This window comes from Anolis sagrei, chromosome 2 (assembly GCF_037176765.1).
Source record: "Anolis sagrei isolate rAnoSag1 chromosome 2, rAnoSag1.mat, whole genome shotgun sequence".
Lineage (NCBI taxonomy): Eukaryota > Metazoa > Chordata > Lepidosauria > Squamata > Dactyloidae > Anolis > Anolis sagrei.
In genome coordinates this window covers 84,701,494-84,720,736 of record NC_090022.1, presented here as the reverse complement: position 1 = coordinate 84,720,736, position 19,243 = coordinate 84,701,494, and the positions used below count along the sequence as shown (strand labels likewise).

At 41.4% G+C, this 19,243-nt stretch overlaps 1 protein-coding gene across 2 annotated transcripts in view; it reads right to left on the bottom strand.

The window, feature by feature from the left end:
* Positions 1-19,243, bottom strand: part of CCDC69 (coiled-coil domain containing 69) — a 47,185-nt gene that overhangs the window by 17,275 nt on the left and 10,667 nt on the right. For both annotated transcript variants that reach the window (XM_060765480.2, XM_060765478.2), the window contains exon 2: positions 2,812-2,872. In XM_060765480.2, the coding sequence (XP_060621463.2) occupies positions 2,812-2,872 (61 nt within the window). The remainder of the gene's footprint in view (positions 1-2,811; positions 2,873-19,243) is intronic.

The following is a 19,243-nucleotide window of genomic DNA, read 5'->3' as shown; positions in this document are numbered from 1 at the left end:
TATTTTAAACTGCAACACTATCTCAGGCTTTTGGAAATTAAAGTCCAAATCATCTGGAGGGTCAAAGGTTTCCTGCCCCTATTTTAAGATCTTTGAGCAATCCAATTAGTAAGCTATACTTCAGCAAAAATCTCTCTGGAATAGCTGCCTGGTTGACCACAACCGTCTAATGTTTCTAAGCAGGAAATCAGATTCCTAGTTGAACAACTCTAATTAGTTTTCAGGATTATTTAGTGAGAGATATATATAATTCAACAATGTTGTGGTTAAAATCTTAGGTCATATCAGAGGTAGGCATTTGTGGCAATCCAAAAGTTTCTGGCCTATAAACCTCCTCAGCCCTAGCTGAGGGATCATGAACATTACAGTCCAAAAACTTCAGGAGAAACCTTTTCCACTCTTGTTTTATCTGATATTACACTGTGCCTAATGCCGCAAAAGGAATTGTATATCCAAATCAGTTGGTGATTTCATAACTGGCAATGTGCACTGTGATGCTTGCTGAGTGGGTATGTGTATCTCACAACAAAAGTAAATAATTATTCAAAAGCAGAAGCGGAACAACAACCAGTCCCATAACACCAACACTCACATACTGTCTAGCAGAAAAATATAAAGCCAGCCTAGTCTTCTTGGTAAAAACATGAGAAGTACTTTTACTTAAAAATATTTTTAAAATATCATAATATCTCATGGCGAGAGGCTCTGTAACATGTGATCTTCAAATAAAGAGTAGAGAAAAGTGCAGACTACAAAATGGAAGATGAACAGACTAACTGCAAGCTAACTGATGAAGGAAGGAAGAAAGTGTGGCTATGACAAACAAACAAGAAATGAAAGATATGAATGCTTGCTATGCCCAAATTATAAAAAGGTAAAGGTTGTCCCCTGACATTAAGTCCAGTCATGTCTGACTCTGGGGTGTGGTGCTCATCTCCATTTCTAAGCCGAAAAGCCGGTGTTGTCCATAGACACCTCCAAGGTCATGTGGCCGGCATGACTGCATGGAGCGCCGTAACCTTCCCGCCGGAGCGGTACCTATTGATCTACTCACATTTGCATGTTTTAGAACTGCTAAGTTGGCAGAAGCTAGTGCTGACAGCGGACGCTCATGCCGCTCCCCGGAATCGAACCTGCGACCTTTCGGTCAAGAAGCTCAGCAGCTCAGCGCTTTAACCCACTGTGCCACCGGCCCAAATTATACCAGCTCCAATTACTGAGTATAGGCATGCATGGTTTTTACTTCTAGTATTAGATGCTTAATAATAGTAGTAAGTTAATAGCTTGGGGAACCTACATATCAGAGTCCAAACAAAGCAGAATGGAATAATTGCTAGAAGAGTGCAGACTCTGTATGCAGGTGACCCTTTCTTCAAGTAAAGGGGGCAGCCCTTCCCAGAAGCACTATGGTATTCATAACAATGGGAGGAGAGGATTTTTATATGGTTTTGCATAGGCGAGAAGGCCATGATGGCAAATATCCAGGGGTCCATTAGCAGACTGGCTTAACATGTTGAGTAAGCGAAGTACAACCTGTCCTCCATATTCATGGATTCTGGATCCACGGAATCAACCACTGGTGTTGCTTGTTAGCCACCTTGAGTCTCTATTTATTTATTTATTTTGGACATTTCTACCCTGCCCTTCTCAACCCCCTAGGGGGGACTCAAGAGAAAGATGGGATAAAATCCAAATAAAATAAAAAAAATCTAATCAAATCTAATTAACAATGAATGAATGAGTGTGTGTGTGTGTGTATCTTCAAAAAGCAAACCTTGGTTTTGCCTTTTTATAGAAGGAATGCCATTTTGCTATGCCACTGTATATAATGGGACTTGACCATCTATGAATTTTGATATCTACAGGAGTCGTGGAATGGATCTTTGATATCAGCAGACATCAAAGATCCACTGCAATGAATATTGCTATCTAGGAGTCCTTACAAGATCACTTGCAGTTTAAATAACTACACTGCACCACTGTGTACTAGGAGGGAGCATCGTTGCCTCTTTAATGGTGCTATGCAGGCAGTTATTTGGACAAATGTTTGATCCTTTTATGCTCTCTGCTAGAAGCCCTCTCCTCTTTAAATACATTGCTGTTTTTGCTTCATTCCCAAACTAAACGTACATTTGTTAAATAAAAGTGCTGCTTATTTAGGAAAAATTCCTTAGCTGAGTAAGTTGGCACAGCTGCTAAAGCTGTTTTTGTCTCACTCAAAGACAATAATAATACCTGCCTATTACAAATGATACTCAGGCTAGGGTAATGTAATAGACAACCCAAAGAATGTAGGCATGTGTGAGATTATAAGAACAAAGGATTTTACAAAATAATTTATGTTCACATGAGATTGCTTTATGCAGATCCCGCTGCCATGAGCAATGCTCTGATGTTTATATTCTCCAAATTGGCACCATCTCTATGCCTCTGTGCCTCCCATCATCCCATCAGAACTATATGATGCCATTTGTATTCTAATCAGTGTTTTGGCTGGCCCTCTTAATACCATTTTGGACTGGAGCTATATAGCCTTGTGCTGGTACAGAAGGAGTTCTGTCTGATGTTAGCCAAACTTTTTGGACTATTCCCTCTGTTTTCTAAACCTGAATTTGTACAGGTTACCTTTCCTGAGAATAGGTGAAGCGACAAGATAAAGACATGTTTGGCAGAGATTTACTCGTTAGTTTGTCTATATTGCATACATATAAGATATGACTGGAAGGGACTATCTAACTGTATCCCTTGTTGTGCCTGTATTCACTTTTAACAGAAAAGTTTCAAGGTGCTTTTTGTTTATTTTTATCTTACCATTTTCTGCTATCAATTCACAGGATGCCTGTTTCTTTTCATACTGAGTTTTGACTTTTTTCTGTGGGGGAAAAAAAATCACAAATAGAATCACAACTCACTTTTTTAAAAAAGAAGCTGGTTCACATCTACATGAATTTAATTGTAGGAGAAAAAACACAGAAAAGCCCAGTGTCCTTTCTAAGAAATGTTCATGCTAACTTCCTCCAGCTTTCAGAGATCTAACTTCAGACCAGAGCTTCTTACAAAAGTACCTACCTAATTTGTGTACCTCATACCAGAAAGTTTATATTTCCATCAAGCTTTTTCTGAATACTCAGTTTCTATAGAAGTGTTTAGTGTTAGTACTTTCCTGCATTTCATTTCCCTTGATTTGTCAACAAATTTGACTCCTCATCCACATGTACTACAGAAAGAACGATGGAAATCCCAGACACACACACACACTGTTCATTTGGGGGATGCACATAACTCAAAAACCATGGACGAATTGACACGAAATTTGGACACACTACACCTATGAAATCAGCGAGTGACCATCACTCATAAAAACACAAAAACATAGCAGAAAGGACTTAAAAACCCTCAAAAGCTAAAAGACAATACAGCACATGTGCGTAAATGACTCCCTTGGCCCCAGCCCCATCCTGTGGAAGGAATAAAAAACAAACAGCTGTAGGGAGCATGGAAGGCTCCGGTGGGCTGGAAGACCCTTGGCTTCTCCAGGTCTCCGATTTGGGGGTCTCCCCCTCTCTCTGCAACCCACCACCCCCTCAGGGCCCCTTCCTTCCCTTTGAGTCTACCCTTCTCCACTATGCTGGAAGTGCACATGGGCCTTCCCTCCCTCCCTCCCACCAGTCACCATCCTCTTTAAAGATATGTGAAAGGTCCAGCGGGGAAAAAAGTACTCTTTTCTATTTGAGCCAGATGTGAATGTTGCAATTGCCCAGCTTGATTACCTTTGCAGCTTAAAAGCCAGGCTTCTTCCTGCCTGCAGGAAACTTTTGTGGGGAGTTGTTACCTAGCCCAGATTGTTTCATATCTGGAATTCCTCTGTTTTCTGAGGGCCACAGCAACGCATGGCTGTGTACAGTTAGTCCTTCATATATTTGATGAAGTAGGCCATAGCTTGGGAAAATTCCTTTATTGGATATGCTGGATTCTCAAAATTGTAGTTTAATAAAGCATTTTCAAGTTCTAAGATTCATTAATATGATTTTTTTGGTAAAAATATTCAACATGCTTTGTGGTGAAACCAAATAATGTTAATTCATGCTCCAGAAAACAATGGATAGTATCTATCAATCTGCGATAGACATTGGGAAAAATCAATATCAAGAGTGGGCATCTGTAATGAAATGTATAATTAAAATGTAAGTTTAAATGTATGTTGTTATTGTCAGCTGATGGGTGGCTTGAGTTAGGACATTGCCATAGCAACGCAGCTCCCTAGTGGTGGTCTTGTAAATATGTTCAAAAATTTTGGAAAAATGTATTTCAAGAAATAAGAAGAATCACCCAGAGAAAATAGGAACACTGGAGATAGCATTGCTGTCATTTATTGATAATGTTAAAATACCAAAAGAACTAAAAGAATTAATTCCCAATCTGGTAACAGCAGTAAGATTTTTAATAGCTAAAAAATGGAAAGAAGGAGGGGAGTGCCAATTGGAAGAGTGGTATAGGGAGATCTGGGACATTGCAATAAACGATAAACTGACAGGAAACATACAGGTTAAAAGAGGATTATCAAAAAAAGATTATTTTGGGAAGATTTGGGAAAATTGACAGAATATGTATATATAGAAGGTAAGGGGAACAAACCTGTAATAGAAACAACTGATTTTTGGAAATAAGTATTGTAATTGGCTGGTCTGGGGTGAAGGGTCAGCACTGGGTGCTTGGACAATATGTAATGAAACGGGAGGATGAAATATTATAGGCATTAAGACATATATGTTCTGTACATTTTGTTAAGGGGAAGTGATAAGTATAAGAATGTTTAAACACTGAATATGTTAAAACTACAATAAATAAAAGTTTAAAAAATAAAAAAGAGTGGGCATCATGGGGTCCTTCAGATGATGTTTGACGGCAACTCCTACCACTCTTCACCACTGACTACCCTAGGCTACTGGGAGCAGCACGCCAACAATATCTGGAGGTCAACACGATTCCCATCCCTACCCTGTTATCTCATCTAGATCAACAGTAGCATTATAGAGTATCTGAGTTATGGGATCCCAGAGGGTAGACCCTCTTTCACTCAGACTCACCCCCCCCCCCCCCAATCAAAATCCTGGCTACGGGACTGGATGGAAGTATAAGGAAATTAAAAGCTATTGGCACCCAAAAAATAGAATCAATTCTTCATATGAAATTTGAGTTCAAACCCGAATACTACCTCTTAGGAATGACGGACTTGGGGATGGAGAAAAGTACAAACAAGATCTTCATTTCTCTGGTAATGACAGCAAGGATTAACCTGGCCCAATTATGGAAAACACAAGAAACACCCACCATAGAAAGATGGATTTTAAAATAATGGATATCATGATTATGGGTGTGCTAAGATCCATATTGATGATATCCATAAGACTAGCACAAAATGGTATACAACCACAAAGAACAGACTGGGCAAAGTTCAGGGAATTCTTAAATAGAGAAAAGATAAAGATATATGTAAAAATGACTTAAAAGAAAGGTAAAATCAAAATTAATTTTTTAAAAACCGACATGAGGAGAATAAAATATTAAACTAAACGAAAGAAGACTCCCCAGCTGGAAGAGGCCTGGAAGTACAACTATATCCTTCTGCTTTTCTTTTCACCTTTTATTTTATTTTTTTACTAGGGGTATTTTTTAAGTAAGGTCTGTTTTGTTGTAGACACTAGTAGTTTGCGTGCATTTAAAAATGTTTATGACTATCAACTCACCCGCCGCATGTGAGGTTCGCTCAGTGATACGGTTTTTGTCAGCAAGGAACCTGCCTGCTGCAGAAATTCATCGACAGATTTGTGAAGTGTACGGTGATACTGTTATGAGTGAAAGCAAAGTGCGTAAGTGGGTACGACAATTCAAAGATGGCCGTGACAACATCCATGATGAGGACCGCTCCGGTCGCCCTTCTTTGATTACAGTGAACTCTTGGTTATCGGAGCAGGCGGCAAGTTTTTATGAAGAGGGTATTTTAAAATTGGTTCAGTGGTATGATAAGTGTTTGAACAAACTTGGCAACTATGTCGAAAAATAGAGTGAAGTATGTACTTTCTGAAAATAAATTTACTTTTTTGAAATAAACTTTCATTGTGTACTTATGTTCAAACGGACCTTACTTTAAAAATACCCCTCATATTTATTTATTGTCCTTTTTTCTTTCCTTTTTCTTTCCTTTTCCCACTTTCCTAATTACATTGTTCACCCACTATTTATGTAAGCAAATACCCTATACCTTTTTTTCTGGAATCTTTTATTCTCAATAAAAAGAATTATATATATATATAAGAAATGGAGATGAGCACCACCTTCCAGAGACTGACACAACTAGAGTTAATGTCAGGGGAAACCTTTACCTTTTACAAGGGGTGCACAGAAAAGAAAGATGGAAAATATAAAGGATGCTGGCAAAAGGGGAATGTTTTTCCACGTTAATTATCCTACATATGTATATAATGTATTTCTTTTTTCTCAACCCAACAGGGCTCCTGAGGCGATGTGCAGTAGGTAAAGATACTAGGCCTGTCGGTTTCGTTTCGTTAATTCGTTAATTCGTATTAAAATCGTTATTTTTTGCATATCCGAAGCGATATCAAAACATATTTTTAAACCCGGAAGGGTTTAAAAATATCGAAGCAGCAGCCCCATGTATTTTACGAGCTGAAGCTCCGCTCGTTAATGGCATGGAGGCTGCTGCTGAGCGCGCCATCCGGCTCTGGCTCCTCCTCTTCCTCCGGAGCCCATTGGATAGCGCGCGCGCGCTCACAAGCGGCCTCCGCGCGCCATCCGGCTCTGGCTCCTGCGCCCCCCTCCTCCTCCTCCTCCTCCTCCTCTTCCTCCCAGCTGGGAGGAAGAGGAGGAGGAGGAGGAGGAGGAGGGGGGCGCAGGAGCCGGAGCCCATTGGATGGCGCGCGCGGGCTCACAAGCGGCCTCCGCGCGCCATCCGGCTCTGGCTCCTCCTCTTCCTCAGGAGCCCATTGGATGGCGCGCGCGCGCTCACAAGCGGCCTCCGCGCGCCATCCGGCTCTGGCTCCTGCGCCCCCCTCCTCCTCCTCCTCCTCCTCCTCTTCCTCCCAGCTGGGAGGAAGAGGAGGAGGAGGAGGAGGAGGAGGGGGGCGCAGGAGCCGGAGCCCATTGGATGGCGCGCGCGGGCTCACAAGCGGCCTCCGCGCGCCATCCGGCTTGTGTGACTTTTCAGGGCTGTATGACCATGTTCCAGAAGCATTCTCTCCTGACATTTTGCCCACATCTATGGCAGGCATCCTCAGAGGTCTGTTGGAAACTAGGCAAATGGTGAGTTATATATCATCTAATATTATCTATGGAATGTCCAGGGTGGGAGAAAGCCATTCAATGCTAATCAAGGTGACCATTACGGCAACATTCACACTTAGCCTGTTTGATCAAGAAAATTTTTTTTTCTAAAATGTTTTGTAAATAATAACGAAAATTCGTAAATAACAAAACATTTTTTTGGAAAGTTTTGTAAATATTTTAAATATCGAAACAAAAAAACACCCCAATTAAGAATCGAATTTAGAAACAAATTTTTTCTTGATCAAACAGGCCTAAAAGATACCTGCAAGATAAGGGTGTCATTTTGTCCTTCATGGTAGGCAGATTATCCTGGGCCAGCTTGGGAATGGTATGAACTTACTTGGTTCACAGTGATGAAGCACAGAGTTAAAAAGATCTCCACATCTCAAAATACAAATTGATCCAAAACACCCCTGCTCCCTCTCTTGAGTAGGCTGAAAGATTGATTAACCTTTTTGCTTTTTTGCACCTAGTTTTCTTCTTAGTATCCTTCTAACAGATGGTGGTGCTCCAACTCCACCCTCCACCTTACGAGAGCTCTGCAAATTGGGCCCCTCGCTCCCTTAAGGGGCGGGTGGGAAGGAACAGCTGGAAAATATGAAGGAGGATTAAAGAACTGACAAGGAGTGTGTCTGGCATCAAAATGCACTGTGCCGGGTGCGGGACACACTTTCCAACAGCCTTGCCAGGCCCCTCCTCTTCACCCAAACTTCACACTGCAGATGCCCGCCCAATCCAGGCAAGGGAATGGCCAATCATAACGCCAGACCAGACAACTGGGTAAAGCTGAGCTCCTCACTCCCAAAACTTCTGCTTCAACAATGCTTTTTATAGCAAGCTCCAGAGCCTAGAAATAGCCCCTTCCAATGCACGAAAGGAGTGCATGAACAAACATTTTTAAAGATGGCCATAAATCATCAGCAATTACAAGGATAAAGTGCTGCCCTAATCATTCCTCCACATATCTGGCACTGGCTGCCACACGCTCCGGCTGCAGTTCAAACTGTGACATCATCACTCCAGGAATGCTTTGTTACAGCATCACCTCTTGCTACCATCGCCACTTGAGTTTTCACCCTCTCAGAGTTTCCATCCTCACATCAGGTTTTTAAGAGGGGTTTACACAAAAATTGGATTTCAATCCTTGCCTGGGAATATGGACTGAAATGTGATTTCTTCCAACCCTAAAGTAGTCAAATCAATTTGTATTAACAACAGAAGGCAGGGTAGAGGGTGTGGGAGATGGCAGAATATGTGATCATTAATTTTCTTGGAAGGGTGAATTTCCTCCTTTCTTCCAAGACACCTCAGACACTGGGCCTCTTTCCATAGCCAACACAGGCTCAAGGAAACATTTTATGCAGCTCTCAGCTTGCATGTGGTATGTGACAACAATATAGAGTCAGTGGTTGTATGAACCAAGATATCGAGAGAGATCTTACATAAGAGATGGCTACAGTTCTGAGTTGGTGCCTCCATCAGTTCCTCCAACTTCTGAAACAGATCTGTATAACACTAAAGTTTTTAACATTTTAACATTCCAGAAAAAAGTCAAGATGTGGCTTTTTGAGCAAGCGTTTGCAAATGCAGAGTAACTGATATAGGAAAATGGAACGACTAGACGATGGGACCAGACAATATTTTTAACAAGGAGACACTAACGATTTATGTTTTATTGATTTTGTTATGGTTTTTATTATATGTTAATGTTTTTAATTGTATTTATGGTATTGTGGGCATGGAATTTTGCCCTGTAAACCACCTTGAGTCGCCTGCAGGCTGAGAAAGGCAGTATACAAATATAGTAAGTAAATAAATAAAGTTATCAAATTGAAACTATTCCAGTTTTAGAACCTGGCCCAGAGAGGCACATGGATATCCCTGAGATCAGGCAACCTTAATAAGCACAGACTGGTCACATGGACTTCCTTATATGAATCTTTCTCTTTCCTCACTTTCAGGTCTATTCCATGTTGGTTCTGTACTTCATATCTATTTTTTTGGCATTAGTCACTTATTGATTAGAGAAGTGGTTCCCAACCTTTTTTGACCAGGGATCACTTGACCAGGGACCACTCTCCAACATTAGTACCAAAAGGGTTACGAATCAGTTTTCAGTCAACTTTAGATTTAGTTCTGATACAGGACATATGCCATGGTCAGCAACAGGGAAGGAGTGGCAGGCGGTGCGAAAGGAGCAGAAAAAAATAGATACAATAAAATAAGTAAAAAGGAAGGGGGCTCGTGGACCAGATTTTTGTCCTCATGGCCCACTGGTGGTCCACAGCCCACAGTTAAGAACCACTGGATTAGAGCATACAAGCACATTTCAGAAATTCATGCTGGGCTGTTTTGTTTTTTTTGTTTTTTTGTTTTTTTAGCATTTTCCAAAATGGGCGCATGCAGCGAAATGCTTTTCTTCTGTGGAATGCATTGAAGGTTGGGAACATGTGCATTTCCAATCAAAAATTTCAGTTTAGTCCAGAATCCTATTTAGTTCTGCTTTTTTGTTTGGTCTGGCAGGTATAGATGATGTATATCCTTTAAAAAATCAACATCAGCTCTCAAACCTCAAGGCAGAAAACATTCCTATTTCTAACAAAGTCCTTGTGTTTCATGCATGTGTTGAGTTTTATGATTTGGCTGTTCTGTTAAAATGTAATTAACTACTTTTAAAAAAGCTTTGATTCATTTATTAAGCATATCCACATATGGGACAGTTTCTAAAAATCAGATGGGTGAGTGAATTAACTCTAATTATATTTTATCAATTTGTCTGAATAAGTGGATAGGTAAAGGTTTTCCCCTGACATTGAATCCAGTCATGTCGAGGTAGAAGTAGGTACTATTGCTCATGTTTAGTAAGCAACCATGTATCAACCAAATAAGCCAAACTTAAGGAAAAACCTTTTTTAGACCAACAATTTCATAGAAACCTTCTGGGAACTGTAGTCCAAAAGAGTAACTTCCCCAGACTCTGGTATGCATTAGCTTTCACTGCCAAATTGCCTCCCAAGGCTGTGCACCCATTGCTATGAAAAGGGCTGTTTTGAAGAAACTACATGCTAGAGATGCTTTAATTTAAAACGTAATGATCTGGGCATGGGTGTCCACGAGACAAAGCAGTGTGTTTTGGGTACTGCCTGTTCTGCCCTACATTTAGAGCACTAACTTCCAGAGGCACATTCTCTTTTTCTCTTCTCTCCTCCCTCTCCGTCCTTGCCAGTTTTTTTTCCTCCATAGAGCACTGTGCATGTGATTGAGGATGAAATAAAGTTCATGACATAAAATATCGCATGGTGCCTGCATATAATCAAAGATAGCATCCAAGCTTAGAGCTAAGCAAAATGACACTGGGATTTGTTTTGATGTGAAGGATGGATATTAAAGAGTGCTGCAGTCAAATTCTAATAGGAACAGATGAAACAATGCCTAGCCAGTGCGTAAGAGGAAAAGAAGAAACACCACACAGGAGCCCCACAACCATGCGTTTGTGGACTACAGCTCCAAATATCTCACAGTCAATCTGATCATACTATCTAGAATAACTATGGGGTATTTGGAATTATAGTCCAAACACAGACTCTTGTGGGCTCTGCCCATTCTGTATATTGCACATATAAAATTGAAAGCTGTACTGTATTTTATTTTATATCCATAGAAAACACTGAACCCAGAACTCTCGATAGACATAGTTATTTTTCCTCATCTCTTGCATGATTGGTACTTTGCTAGTACACAGAGGGTGCAGAAAATCCCACAGATGGGAATGGCTTGGGAGAGAGTCACTCAGGAGTAAATGCAAAATTATGCTGCTGGCCTGGTGTCTGCTGCTTGAGGCAGTTGTCTCATTCTTAGATATGTCATTCTTCACTAAGTTCTTCTTAAAAGAAGATATTGGTAACTGTGAGAAAATATTTTAAAAGCTTGCAGTTTTCAAAGGCAATTCACAATTCAGAACTTATTCTTGGGGGGCCGGGGGGGGGGGGGGGGTGTACAAACAATAACATTTCCATCCTGAAGTATTGTTTCCATGCAGAGAAAATGTTGTTTTATATGCAAATGTGTGAATTTTGTGCATATTTTAAATTATATAATGAGAAAGAAATAGTGCAGAATGTACAAAGCAGCCTTTAGATTCCTGATCCCAGCCTTATAATATATTTGTCTCAGTTTATTTTTATACTAAAATTTAGTATCCTGCATCTGAATAAACTCGTGGAACTGTTTGATGTGGCACAAATGTCTTAGGCTCCTTCTACACTGCCATATAAAATCAAGATTATCTGCTTTGAACTGGATTATATAGCAATGTAAATTCATGTAATCCAATTCAAAGCAGATTATGTGGATTATCTGTTTTGATAATCTGGTTTATATGGCAGTGTAGACTTCCAACTTCCAGAAACCACTACTCGGCATGGAGCTGTTGGAGGATATGTAGTCCAAAAAAGCAAAGGTTCCCCAATCATAACAAAGCAGCTGTTTCTCACAGATGTTCCCAGGAGGCGCATAAGCAGGACATGAAGGCAACAGCCTTCCTCTGCTATGACTCCTTGACATCTGGTGGTACTCAGTGACATATGGTTGCTTTGGATTCATGGATAGAGTTTGGATGCACTCCACACGTGCAGTTATTTGGAACTAAACTCTGTTGGTTTAAATGGGAGTTTCTTTCCATACCACTGTTCCAGGGGTTTGTAATCAAAACTCACGAAGAGTTTATTATGGCTTTTTAAGGGAGCTTTATTAAGTGTTCTTAAAGGAGTGGGAGTCTTTTGTGCAACAATAATGTACTGGAATAAAGGACAAAGCCTTTAAAAAAAATAAAGCACATCTGGCAGGTCAAACAGACATATTCCATGAGTTGTCTGTCTCTCTGTCACTATGCTCTTGAAGTAGAGCACTCCCAGTTATTTCCTTTGCTTTATGGGAAATTGAATGGAAGCTTTGCTTAATCACAACCTTGGCATGAGATACCGCAGGAGAAATCAGACCCCAATGGAAAAGCCTTTCGAATAGGATGGGTTGAAGGATCTGGGAATGGGCAGACCTCCAGATATTGTGGAACTGCATCTCATACTTATTCGCTTTGCTGGCTAGGACAGTCAGACAACAGCTGGATGATCAAATATTCCTCTTCCTGCTTTCTATATAAAGCCCCTGTCTTACCTTCCTAAATTAAATAGTTTTTTTTTCTCTTCCTCAAGGTATAGTGCGCTGTTGGTTCTTTATTGAGCCCCTGGTGATGCAATTGTGCCAGCAGGACTGAAGACCGACAGGTCAGAGGTTCAAATCTGGGGAGAGTGTGGATGAGCTCCCTCTGTCAGCTCCAGCTCCCCATATGGAGACATGAGAGAAGTCTCCCACAAGGATGGTAAAACATCAAAACATCCAGACATTCCCTGGGCAACATCCTTGCAGATGGCCAATTCTCTCATACCAGAAGCAACTTGCAGTTAGTGAAATTAGATTAGGAGAATTGATAAATCGGATCATCTATCTATTGGTGGAGAGCAACCACTGACTTTTATAACTTCCCCTCAAAGCTGGAAATGAATTAGGAGAAAACTGGCATTCAAAGCTGGTCAAACGTAGAGAAGAGAGGGGTGTGGAGATAAATTCTAAAGCTATAGTGTATACATTAGGCTCTATTTGTACGTTTTTTGAATTCTTCACATAACCAAACTATTAATAACAACACAAGGCTTGATGGGGCCAAATTGGGGCACTGTTTCTAAGAAATAAGTCCCATAGATTGTATTCAGACTTACTTGTGTTAGCATGTATAGAACTGTGTGAGCAATAACATTTAAGTCCTGCTTATTTCAGTCAGAAATTTAAGCATTTGCTCTTCACTTTCTGCTAGAAATCAATATGGTTTAAAAGTGCCGCCCTATATTTTAAATTACTGCATTATATTATGGTATCTGTAAATTTATTAATTTTTTGAAAATGTGTTGGAGGTGCTTTCAAACTGAGAGCAATTGTCAGTTTCATGTTTTTCCTTCACAGACTTTCATTTCAAATAGAGGGAGACAAAAGAAATGCAGGAAGAACATGGAAGGACTGCAAATTGAAGGCAGCATTGTCTGTATCTCCCATAAATAAGGTGTGTTGTAAAGGACAACCCTCATTTGGAAACAATAATAGGAACAATTTGTTTAGCTATATGTTAAGCTCTTTAATGAAATAAGTAAAAACAGGCCTACTGTCAACAAAAGCTCAAAACATTTAACAACTTCATAAAAGCTCAGACTACAAGGTTGTGCTGAAAGCAATCTCTGTGCCATTTTCTCTGAACTGTTAATTCAAATATGATGTTATTACATCACCTGATAGTGTAATCCTTACGTTATTTCTGTATTTCTAGGTGTTGCATAATGATAGACATGGAAAAGAAACAAAGAGCAGTAATTGAGTTCTTGACCAAAGAAGGATGTACTGCTACTGATGACCACAAAAGGCTCCAAATTGTGTATGGAAAGGTGAGACTTGATGAGAACAATGAGTGAAAACAGATGAAAAAGTTTGAAGAAACTATGTAATGGAAAGCCAGCTATTGGGCTGGACTTTAGCACATCGGGTTAAACTGCCAGCTGCAGAAAATCTTGCCAATCAAAAGGTTGCCAGTTCAAGCCCAGGATGGGGTGAGCGCCCAACCATCAGCCCTGCTTCTGCTCACTTAGCAATTCGGAAACAGCAATGTGAGTAGATAAATAGGTACCGCTTTGGCAGGGAGGTAATAAAAGCTGCCAGTGTGGACATGCCGACAATTCGATCAGGAAAATGTCTAAGGACAACAAAGCCCCTTGGCATGGAAAATAGAGCAACACCCCCCCCCCCTCTTGTGGCTGGAGTCAAGCACAGCTTCCAGATGCCAGAGATGGAAAAAGATAGGAAGCCTTTACCTCTGTTTATGTACTGCCTGTCTTTGTTCACTGTATAACGGCATTGAATGTTTGCCATATATGTGTACATAATCTACCCTGACTCCCCTCAGGGAGACAGGTCAGAATTTAAATAAAGTATATATGATTATATTATTGATGACAACCAAAACAGGATGGACATCACAGGAAGTGTTAACAAGTGGGTTCAAAGGTGGCAGGAATGCATTGCCACTGGTAGAGACTATTTTGAATAGCACCATGTACTTCATATACATACATGTAGTCTTATATTCATAATAAATGAGTTAGGATTCGACAAACATTATTTTCATTACAACTCTCATGTTTCTAAATTTCATCCTTTTAGCGTGTATAATGGACAAGACTGAGTTATACCATTTTTTGCTATCCGTTAGCACTTAACACATTTACCTCTGCTCTCATCAAGTCCCAAGTCTCTGTTCTTTCCCTGATTCCCTACATGTGAAAGTGTTCACAACAACATGCAGAGTCATAGATAATCCCAGCTCCTTTTCATCTATGCCATGATATAATACAAACTGAATTTACTATCATCAAACTGTCCCAGTCTAGCAAGGTTGTTGTTGTTCATTCGTTCAGTCGTCTCCGACTCTTCGTGACCTCGTGGACCAGCCCACGCCAGAGCTCCCTGTCGGCCGTCACCACCCCCAGCTCCTTCAAGGTCAGTCCAGTCACTTCAAGGATGCCATCCATCCATCTTGCCCTAGGTCGGCCCCTCTTCCTTTTGCCTTCCACTTTCCCCAGCATAATTGTTTTCTCTAGGCTTTGCTGTCTCCTCATGATGTGGCCAAAGTACTTCAACTTTGTCTCTAGTATCCTTCCTTCCAGTGAGCAGCCGGGCTTTATTTCCTGGAGAATGGACTGGTTGGATCTTCTCGCAGTCCAAGGCACTCTCAGCACTTTCCTCCAGCACCACAGCTCAAAAGCATCGATCTTCCTTCGCTCAGCCTTCCCTAAGGTCCAGCTCTCACATCCGTAGGTGACTACAGGGAATACCATGGCTTTGACTAGGCGGATCTTTGTTGCCAGTCTGATGTCTCTACTCTTGACTATTTTATCGAGACTGGACATTGCTCTCCTCCCAAGAAGTAAGCGTCTTCTGATTTCCTGGCTACAGTCTGCATCTGCAGTAATCTTTGCACCTAGAAATACAAAGTCTGTCACGGCCTCCACGGTTTCTCCCTCTATTTTCCAGTTGTCAATCATTCTTGTTGCCATAATCTTGGTTTTTTTGACGTTCAGCTGCAACCCGGCTTTTGCGCTTTCTTCTTTCACCTTGATTAGAAGGCTCCTCAGCTCCTCCTCGCTTTCGGCCATCAGAGTGGTGTCATCTGCATATCTGAGGTTGTTAATGTTTCTTCCAGCAATTTTCACCCCAGCTTTGCATTCATCCAGCCCCGCACATCGCATGATGTGTTCTGCATACAAGTTAAAAAGGTTGGGTGAGAGGATGCAGCCTTGCCGGACGCCTTTCCCAATCTTGAACCAGTCTGTTGTTCCGTGGTCAGTTCTTACTGTTGCCACTTGGTCCTTGTACAGATTCCTCAGGAGAGAGACAAGGTGGCTTGGTATGCCCATCCCACCAAGAACTTGCCACAATTTATTATGATCCACACAGTCAAAGGCTTTAGAGTAGTCAATGAAGCAGAAGTAGATGTTTTTCTGAAACTCCCTGCCTTTCTCCATTATCCAGCGGATATTGGCAATCTGGTCTCTCGTTCCTCTGCCTTTTCTAAACCCAGCTTGAACATCTGGCAACTCTCGCTCCATGTATTGCTGGAGTCTTCCTTGCATGATCTTGAGCATTACCTTACTGGCATGAGAAATAAGGGCCACTGTACGGAAGTTGGAGCAGTCTTTCGCATTTCCCTTTTTTGGTATGGGGATGTAAGTTGATTTTTTCCAGTCTGATGGCCATTCTTGTGTTTTCCATATTTGCTGGCATATGGCATGCATCACCTTGACAGCATCATCTTTTAAGATTTTAAACAGTTCAGCTGGGATCCCGTCGTCTCCTGCTGCCTTGTTGTTAGCAATGCTTCTTAAGGCCCATTCAACCTCACTCCTCAGGATGTCTGGTTCTAATTCATTCACCACACCGTCAAAGCTATCCTCGATATTGTTATCCTTCCTATACAGATCTTCTGTATAATCTCGCCACCTTCTCTTGATCTCTTCAGCTTCTGTTAGGTCCCTGCCATCTTTGTTTCTTATCATACCAATTTTTGCCTGAAATTTACCTCCAATGTTTCTAATGTTTCAAGGTTAGTACCAGTTAATCCTCTGTTATTCCACTTTTTAAAATCTCCCAGCTTTTCTCACTTCCAGTAACTTTCGCTTTTAGTCCTCAGTTTATTCCAGTTGCGGAAAACTAACTTCCAAGTTCAAAAGTAACTTACACTCCATTAGTGGGAAGACAAGAAGAGATGAATTCTTGCCCTTTCCAGTAATTTCAGGCTAAAAGCCAACTGCTGCAGCTTCTCCTTGCCTGCATGGGCCTTGGCACATTATGGAGTTAGAGTGCTTCAATTCCATTCTGGAGCCAGCATGGTGTAGTGATTTAAGCATTAGACTACAACTCTGGGGACCTGAGTTCAAATCCACACTCAGGCAGGGCAACCCATTGGATAATCTTGTGTACATCACACTCTCTCGTCCTCAGAGGAAGGGAAAAGGAACTTTTTGCTGAATGAATATCGCCAAGAAAAAGATCATGATATGGTCATCATAAATCTTGTGGGACCTGAAGGCACACAACAACTGGGACAGATGAAACACAATCAGATTTCTAGGAATAGAAATCTGATTGATAATTCGAAATGTTCCTCCACAAATGGGAAACCCCAGATTTCCATAGCTTGGAATGATGGCAGTTAAAGTGGAATCTTAGCTCCATACCTTCATACTGTAAAAGGATCCCAGGATACAGGTTACCATTCCAACTTTTCCCCCACTAAAATTTGCTCCTCTGTGCCACAATCTCAAGTCTTAGAAAAACACTTTTTTGAACTCATTTCCAATATGGGAGGAAGCCCCACAGAGGTCCTCCTATATGATTCTATGGCTGTATCCAGTGGAAATTGGCCATAATCATGCTAGAAGACCTAGAAATTAGTAGAGAGGTGAAAAAAAATAGAAATTTCTTTATTTGCAGGTTTTTTAAAAAAAAAATTCACAGTTTGATTTTTTTTTCACTTTGCATCTTCTTTTTTAAGTCTATTGTCATTGCAAACTAAATAAACAATAGCGTAAAAATGCTTTTAGACTGTTATAAGCAGTGACAAATGGGGAAAAGCTCTGATTTGCTTTACAGCGGTGGTCCGAAGCCAACTAAGTAATGGTCAGGTGGAAGAGGCCTAAGCAAGAAGTGAGGGACCATCACTGGGAGCTTTGAGGGAAGGGGCAGTGTTTGTTTCTCCTGTTGCCTCTGGCTCAGCTTCTGTGGACTCACTCCTGGAAAAACTGAGGCCCTGACTCTGCAGTTCAAGGCCAGCAATAAAACCTGCTTGCCCCATATGCTGGGGCATAAAAAGAACCACGCCTGCAAGGCCTCAGGCCTAAGGAAGAAGTAAAGGGGCTTTGAGGGAAGGGGCAATGTTTGTTTCTCCTAGTGCCTCTGGCTTAGTTCCTGTGGACTCACTCCTGGCAAAACTGAGGCCCTGACTCTGCCGCTCAAGGCCAGCAATAAAGCCTGCTTGCCCCAGAGGCTGGGGCATAAAAAGACCCATGCCTGCAAGGCCTCAGGCCTATTTATTTATTTGATGCATTTATTAACCGCCATTCTCAGCCCTTTAGGGCCTAAGCAAGTAGCAAAGGAGCATTGCCAGGGGCTTTGATGGAAGGGGCAGTGTTTGCTTCTCCTGTTTGTTTCTCCTCTGGCTCAGCTCCTGCGGACTCACTCCTGGCAAAACGGAGGCCCTGACTCTGCCGCTCAAGGCCAGCAATAACACCTGCTTGCCCCATATGCTGGGGCATAAAAAGACCCATGCCTGCAGGGCCTCAGGCCTAAGCAAAAAGTAAAGGGGCTTTGAGAGAAGGGGCAATGTTTGTTTCTCCTGGTGCCTCTGGTTCAGCTCCTGTGGACTCACTCATGGCAAAACGAGGCCCTGACTCTGCGGCTCAAGGCCAGCAATAAAGCCTGCTTGCCCCAGAGGCTGGGCCATAAAAAGACCCATGCTTGCAGGGCCCCAGGCCTAAGCAAGAAGTGAAGGATCATCACCAGTGGCTTTGAGAGAAGGGGCAGTGTGTTTCCCTTGCTACCTCTGGCTCAGCTTCTAATGAGTCACTCAAGTTCTGGGGACCACTTGGTGCTGCCGGACTCTATCTTGACTGGCCTCCATTTCAGCGTCCTTGGGTCAGCACAGAGATACCAACATTTGTTACTTTCAGCCATGGCCCTTGATTCACCTGAGCCCTCTCATGAGTGAACACTGCCACCCTGGTTTGGCATCTCATTCTTCCCGATGGAACATCTGCTCTGTTAAAACTATGTTTTGATATGTTTTATTGCATTATATGTTTTAATTTTTTATAATTTTATATTTATTATTTGTTGTATGATGCAGCATTGAATGTTGCCATAATCTGTAAGCCGTTCTGAGTCCCCTTGGGGTTGAGAAGAGTGGAGTAGAAATACAGTAAATAAATAAATAAGTGTAGCAGTGCAAGGCCATTCCCTTTGGATGTCTGTTTTAGAGACATAAAGAGGAATAATAATAATAATAATAATAATAATACCCTTTGTTGCCAGTAATATGTTTTCTTTATACATTAAAGAACTATATTTTACTGTCAGGTTTAGCCTGCTCACATCAGACATAATCCTGGTTATAGAAGGGTTGCTCTCTGGGAATGCAGTAATACACACGGAGTCCAGATTTGGAAGGAAGGGTTGATCTTTCAAGAAGGCAAGCCCTTCTGCCCATCAGGAGATAAACAAAAATGTGTGTTCCCCTAGTGCCAGG